This window comes from Botryllus schlosseri, chromosome 14 (genome assembly GCF_051294905.1).
Source record: "Botryllus schlosseri isolate E-star chromosome 14, Bs_hap1, whole genome shotgun sequence".
NCBI lineage: Eukaryota > Metazoa > Chordata > Ascidiacea > Stolidobranchia > Styelidae > Botryllus > Botryllus schlosseri.
In genome coordinates, this window is record NC_137249.1 from 258,096 (window position 1) to 265,910 (window position 7,815).

Below are 7,815 nucleotides of genomic sequence, written 5' to 3' on the forward strand. Positions count from 1 at the left end.
CATTTTGTTGCTATTTATCACTAAGCCTACAGTTATCATTCGTACATTGTATGAGAATTGAGCTAAATTTGAACTAAAACTTTGTTGGGGTCCGCGAAGACAAAAAGGTTGAGAACCACTGTAGTAGTTGTTATGGATTTTGAAAAGTCATGACTAGATCCAAGATTTACTAAAAAATCCAGTAGTTTCCAGTTTTGAAAATTCAGTAGTAGTTTTGGAAAGTGGGTAGGTTCCGTTTTCAAAATCTGGTAGATTGCACGAGTCCGACCAGGGTGCAGAGTTCACTGAAAAGTCAGTGACGGTTGAAGCCTCTGGTTGATTAGTTTCTCGATCATGGAGTTATCGCTTTGACGCTGTTCCAAGTCTCCGTACGCTGTCCAGGTCATGTCGAATTCTAGTTTGTAGCACCCCAGGAACTCGTGCGGACAGCCGGACCCCCATTCCTGAATTCAAATCGTGCTGACATTACGGACAATCACGTCACAAATAGGGGTTGCATAACAAATTATCTTCAAATGTGGTCGTTATTTGTGGTCACAAAAAAGGCACATAATTACACTTTCCGCATTATTCATACTGTTGAGACATTATAACGAGTGGCACTCGACTAAATTCAGAATTGAATCACTCAAGCACTCGATTTTGCTCAGGCCTAGTCACAAACGGTGAACTCGCCTCTGATGACAGCATAGAGAAATAGGTCTGGCCCGACGGTCGCTTGTACAAATAGTAAAGTTTTCCGGGAATCTTCTTGAAATTGCAAGCTGCATGATGAAGGTCGGCGTCACGTTTCGCTTCCTCCAACACTCGTTGGGCCTGCGTCAATAAGGAGAGACTTTATATGATAGGAAAATAAAACAACGAATAGTTTTCTCCAAACAATCTCACTACCAGAGGTGTTCACCAGGTTAGTGACAAAGGGCTTGTACTTTTCGAACTTTCCAAGTAGGTTTTGGGTACATACTTGAGTGGTTGTGTTGTTTAGGGAAAACTATTTGGGGATTTTATGAAAAAGAAAATAGTTTGGGGATTACTTTGAAACACTTTGAGTGAAATCACCTTTTGCCGAGCGGAATAGACAACTGAACTTCAGAAGTAGCTGCTAAACATATTTGAACCTCGGACTAAATCTACTTTTTGAAATGACTTGAGTACTTTTCACACCTTCCATTTTTTACTGCCTTATAACTAGTTTTGACCAACAATGAAATTGCTACCTGTAATTGTGTAAAACTTTATGACGTTAATTCTACTCGAGTGCCAATGATGGAAACTTCGACCGCCTCAATTGTTTGATAACAAACCTGCTCCTGTAGCATCTTCATTTGTTCCAAAATCGCTCTCAGTTTTGAGCCCGCGGCCGCTTTCACAGATGAATCAGCCTGCAGCACAGTAACGCGTCAATCAGTCATTATAATCATGAACATTCTGATTCATACATAATTTTACTTGAATTAGATTACAGGCCTTTCGTTCTAATTAGGATAATCAGACAACTAGAATTCTGCCAAAATCCTCAACATTTCAAAAAAATGTGACCTGTTGTATCTGACGAGCGAGATTCACCAGATCTTCGTGATTTCTTGGCCGACTGCCCTCAACAAGATGAGCTTGACCTGAGAAATCTCCGCAGCGGACTGCGACGGCTTGATTGGAGTTTGCTGTGAAGTTACATCGTCAGAACAGATTTCTATTGTGTTTAGCTGCTTTGTCAACTCACCTGGTTTAGACATCTTACTTTTCTTTGTGATTTATAAATAGGCTTTCTGCCAGTGTTACACACTTACAATTCTGGTTGAATAGGAGCATGCCATGATAGTATTGATAGGCATAGCTCATTTAGTGGCAGCAGTACATTGTAGCAATGTGAACCACATGATATCTGAATGTCTCTGTACTTCATAGTGTTCTCTGCATTTCATTCCTTCATCCCTCCCTATGGATTGGATTATCAGCAAACAATAATTTATAGAAGTACAATACCTCATTATGGGCCATAATATTGAGCAGTTTGTTTAATTACACAAGATGTCAACTAGCCTACTGTGCATATTTTATCTCGAGTTGCAGTATTTTCAAATTTACATAAATAATACCCGAATCCGTATATGATTGCGGGTTGTCGAATCCCCTGCAGTGCAATCACGAAAATTGCTCCCAAATTCAAGTGTGTTTAAATTTCAGTTTATAATAGCCAGCGGTTTATACATACAATCGTTTGAACAATTTCCCTACCTTGAATTGAACAGAACGCTTATATATCCTCATTACAACGACAACGGCATAGCCGCTACAAACGTAACATGCCACATGCACATCGGATGATCCTTTTGGGGAGTACCGGTGTCTGCAGACTGCATCTTGCTATAATACACTGGCTCTGTTAAATAACAGTCATCAAGTACCTCAACGGCACACAAGCACTAATACCATGAAACGCGCCGACATCAACTAGAAGGCCGCGTCCTCGTAAACAGGAGTACGAGACGTGTAACGGATGTGTTTTATAGTTTGTTGTGTTTTTCATTTAGGATTGCGTAAGAGGTTGCATAACATTGAGCTCATTATCGCTAGCTAACGGTCGCGGAGATTATATCCATCATATCTGTAATTCGGGCGGATATCCGTACTCAGTAGGCTACGTGATGTGCAATGTCATGACTTGCAGTTGTCGGGGCCAGGTTGTGCGTCCAAAAAATCCCTGCTAAAAAGATTCAGTGTCCTAAAATAAAAAAATAAATTATTCTTTTTCTATACTATCTTCTTTACTTTCATTCAGTGTGCATGCCTCCTCTTTACATCGCCTAGGCCAAGGTGGGTGTCAGATTCCATAGACTACTCCTTGTCGCTTCGACATCTTCCTGTCTTTTCATTGTATCGCATTTTTGTGGTGTATTGAACTGATAAAATTGCTAATAAACCAATGATGATGATGATGCGGAGACTATAAATAGCCAAGTTTATGTATCAGTTTCATTGCGGATAGGTCCCGATAATTGCAATTACTTCTTTACCTCGCAATCAAAGCACAACTATCATATGGACGACTTGAAATATCATCACTCTGTCAAGTATGGCGGACCTCATGTGTGGAAAAGACGTATCTCGCTTACAATCCGACAGTCGCCGAGCACGTCCAAATTGCAGTCCATATTCCAGTCGAAATACAAGGAGGAAAGCAGCTCCCTACTGAATTAATATCAGTCTGTCCTCAAAATTACCGGACCACAATCTGCCACATAGATCTCGCCTTCCGGGGTACACTGTAGGTATAGAATGTAAACGTTTACATTCTAGACTGTAGGCCTACGTACAAATGCCTATGCCCCGATGGATATCCGATTTTAAAGAATGTGTCGTTTCGTTTCGACATATTCTGAGCCGACCTTTTCATTGTATCGCAGTATCTTGATGTTTTGGAATGATAAAATTATTATTAAACTAATACTGATACTGACTTTTTGACAAGGTTAGGTCGCGGCAAAGTAAGGTGGTGGATTTCCTTCACTCTCGAATTACAGAAGACCCTCCCAAAGGGAAACATCTCCGTCTACACTCCTCTAGAAGTGACCAAACATAACATATCCGGAATTATCGTGTATTTCTTTAAACCAGGCCTGCCTATCTGTATATCGCATGTCACCGAATTTGGCTATAATTTGGCATTGTTGAGCAATGAGCATAGCAGAAAGTCATGACCTTTGCTCGTAAGGTCGCAGCAAAGAGCTACTGCATTTAGATTCGAACGATTTTTGCTTGCTTGCACTATGCACGATTTATCTGCATAGGTCGTGGCCTCACTCAAACCAAGAGCACCTCCAATCGAACCCGCACATAGCCGCACTTCGCCTGTTCGAGATAGCCCTGATGGAAGCAATCGTCTATAACTCAGTCTAAAAATGAACGATTGTTTCTCAGGAAATATACCAGCTTCTGGTGTTTGTCGGTGCGACCTGATTAATCTTGAATTTGAATAAAATCATATGCCCTTATCATTCCAAGCAAAATACGATTGCCCGTTCGATTGTTGTTGCATATCCTACCGGTCGCCATGCGAGAATAATGTAGGTGGCCAATATCTCCTGGTTCTCTGCATATTACATTTTGAGCTGTTAGTTCATTATTGAGCCTCATGGCAGGGCATGGCAATATACTGATTATGACCTATCACGAATAATGTAAGGTATATGATGATTGGTGATAAATGGTATGGATTTAAAATTCCACGTATTCACTGGCATTCGGCCACAGCTGATCAGTGATGAATGGAGCGGGATTGAGTTATATAGGCCTACGCCGCAACCCTCCCATTTTCGGGCTTATATAGTAGGTCTCTGGCACTGGGATGAATTTTGCCCTTCACTTGCTATGGGAATGTGTATGGCTAAGGCTGACATCTGCCGATACCATTCTCACCAGAGTGTGAAAATTGCAAGACCATCAGTGCTCTTGACGAGTTACGATGCCGACGAAAATGAAAATGTGGGCCTATACGTACAAGCAGGACCGTAACGGTCACACTCCAAACCCCCCAATTGGGGAGGGGGCGAGCTGGAAGTGGGCCCAAAATTATTTCGTGAGTTAACATAAATTATAGAGCCACACGCCCACCACGCACCAATATATATGAAGTTTTAGGCCATGTAACATGCGACTCCGAGAAGTTTTCCAGAACAATCGGAAGCGAGAAAACCTTGGCTACGTATCATAGCTAGAGTCCCACAGGGGCCTGGTTGTCCCTCCAACAAGTCACTGCTGAAGAGATTCGGTGTCCTTAACATAGAAGATATGCGGAAACTAGAAATCGCCAAGTTTATGTATCAGATCCATTGCGGCCGTTGCCCCGAATATTTTAATGACTTTTTTTTTACCTCGGAATCAAAAGCGCACAAGTACAACACACGTGCATCCACGTCGTCCAAATATCATATGATCGACCGAAAAGATCATCGTCGCTCCATCAAATATGCCGGACCTGATGTGTGGAACAGTATCCCGCCGGCTATCCGACAGTCGACGAGCATCCAAATTCAAGTCGAATTACAAAAAGCAATCACTGCTAAATGAATACTAGTACATCCTCAAGATTACCGGACCACGACTGACCTATCGATCTCGCCTTCCATGACATGCCACCCCATTTTGTCCTATCTTCTTTACATTTCATTTAATGTGCATGCCTCCTCTTTACATCGTCGTCTAGGCCAGTGGTTGCCAACCTTTTTTGACCCAACGCCCCCTTTTCAAGCTCAACACCGATCATCGCCCCCCAAATTTTGTGTAACGAGAAAGGGGCATACAATCTGTATTCACCGGCGGTTTAACTAAAAAAAAGGTCAACTTTTCGACATGATGTCGAATTTGACACTTTTGCAACTAAATTTCTGTGGGTTGACTAAAAAAAAGGTTTGACGCGAAATCGCCCCCTATTGCCCCCTTCGTCATTTTCGCCCCCCTAGTCCGCCAAATATCCCCCTGGGGGGCGATATCGCCCACGTTCGGAACCACTAGGCCAAGGTGGGTACGTATGAATCCATAGACTATACTCCAAGTCGCTTAGACACCTTTCTATCTTTTCATTGTATCGCATTTTTGTGGTGTATTGAACTGATAAAATTGCTAATAAATCAATGATGATAATGATGATGAAAAGGACCGCTTTTATATGCTGACCGAAAACTCGGTGTATATGTAGTCTACATTAGTTTAATTCACCATAGGCTCATAAATGGCTGCCGTCGAATGTTCCTGTCCTGGCCATCTGAACCCCACATTACAAATGCCATTCCGCAGATAAAAATTACTTGCCAGTGTAGAAATATCAATTTGAAGTCGTGTGCGTCTTTTAGTTTAGTACGTTTGGGCGAATTCAATATCTTTTGACATAGCAGACAGGAGCGTTATGAAATAACATCATGTATATACCAATAGGTCCACCCGAATATCTTTAACTATTATTTACGGGCGCTCTACATTTTCCAAGACACACCTCACCAGGGCCGTAACAGCACTTCGTCAGCCCCCCCCCAAAACGTTGGTCTTGGGCCCCCCATAGGGTGATAAACCAGACTTCTATGGGGCTTCGCCCCCAGACCCCCTCGCCTTATACGTTGTTTACCGCTTTTACCACCCGTTTAATGGGTTAGCGTTTCTCGACTTTCCACGCGAAGCCGCGAATTTTTTTTATAATTCATGATTAAATCGGTCAATATGATCGAGAATTGCTTATACATTGCTATCAATTTTTATCCTTTCTCTACTCACGTAATCAGATTTACCGGTAGAGCGGAGTGAGGTGAGTGAAAAGTTGGGGCCACTCAATAATAATTAAATATCTTCGGGCGTATACCTGTTGGCAGGAACGAAACAGCGCTTCGTCAGGCCCCGCAAAAAAGCTATAGGGTCTTGGGCTCCGATAGGGTGATAAACCGACGCTCCCCCATCACGTTGTTCGCTTTTACCGCGAAATTAGTTGTACTATTTAGTGAACACGCGTCAAGCGCGAAAATTGTCAATAATTCATAATAAAATCGGTCAATAAGATCGGGAATTGCATATATATTGCTATCAATTTCTGGTCCTCTCTGCTCGCGTTATCAGATTTACCGGTAGAGATGAGAGAGGTGTGTTGGAAACTGTAGGGCCCGTAAATAATAGGCTAATTAAACATCTTCAGGCGGACGGACCCGTTGGTATGAATTCCTTATTGATGTTATTTCGTGACATCCGCTATATCAATATATATATAATAGCATAAATGTACTAAACTAAAAGACGCACACGATTTCAAATTGGTATTTCTTCACTGGCGTATGATATTTCCCTGCGGGATGGTATTTATCTTGTGAGGTTCAGATTGCTAAGACAGGAACATTCGGCGCCGGTCATTTAGGTGCATATGGACAATTAAACCTATACGTATCAGCATGAGCGCGGTTCTTTTCGGCCAAGGTTTTCTCGCTGCCGATCATTCTGGCACATTTCTTGGGGTCACATGTTACATGGCCTAAAACTTTATATCTTGGTGCGTCGCGGCACGGTAATGGCCAACGCCGATATGCCCATTTCTATAAATCTTGCGTATTTTTTCTTGGGTGAAGAGTACCCAAAAATGAAGATATTTGAGAACTTGATATCGCGCCTGGCGCGAAAAATTTTGGAAAAAGCTGCATAAATTTTCAAAAAATACTTTATAATTTATGCTAATTCACGAAATAATTTTGGACCCCCTTCGAGCTCGGGCCACCCCCCCCGATCATATATTGACCTTTTTAATCATTAATTATAAAAAAAATTCGCATACGCTGACTCCTTTAACAGCACAACAAATCTCGCTAATAAGTAGCGGTAAAACGTATAGGGCAGGGGTGGGCAAACTACGGCCCGCGGGCCGCATGCGGCCCGCAACACCGTTCTGTGCGGCCCGCGAGAGTCTATAGAAACTCATTAAAAATATTGAGAAAATGCATACTAAAAATCGAATTAATGCGGGGACTTGATTAAACTTTTTCTTAGTATATTTCACCATGATAATTCTAAGGCCATGGGTCTCAACCTGGGGGACGCGTGCCCCTTGGGGTCATGAAAGCATCTGAAGGGGATCGCGAAGCTGAGCTTAACTGAAATTTTTTTCGCGCTTCGCGCGATTTACTTCCATATCATAATTATTGCTCTTGATTTATTGTGAATTTGATATTTAAAAATCTCTCATCAATAGTCGTAACCTCCCATGCCACCAAACTATCCATTAGGTTTGCTATATCATCCTGGTTGCGTTTTGTGATATGACGATAAGGGGGCGTGAAATCTACACGT

General features: G+C 42.1%; 1 protein-coding gene across 1 annotated transcript; it reads right to left on the reverse strand.

The window, feature by feature from the left end:
• Window positions 1-156: 156 nt before the first annotated feature.
• Window positions 157-2,089, reverse strand: LOC145455451 (uncharacterized protein C1orf50 homolog). The gene is made up of 5 exons (XM_080333427.1): window positions 1,721-2,089; window positions 1,540-1,661; window positions 1,305-1,382; window positions 676-816; window positions 157-443 (listed from the first exon to the last, which is right to left on the reverse strand). The coding sequence occupies exons 1-5, from the start codon at window positions 1,731-1,733 to the stop codon at window positions 282-284; spliced, it is 516 nt and encodes a 171-aa protein (XP_080189553.1). The 5' UTR covers window positions 1,734-2,089; the 3' UTR covers window positions 157-281.
• Window positions 2,090-7,815: the final 5,726 nt, after the last annotated feature.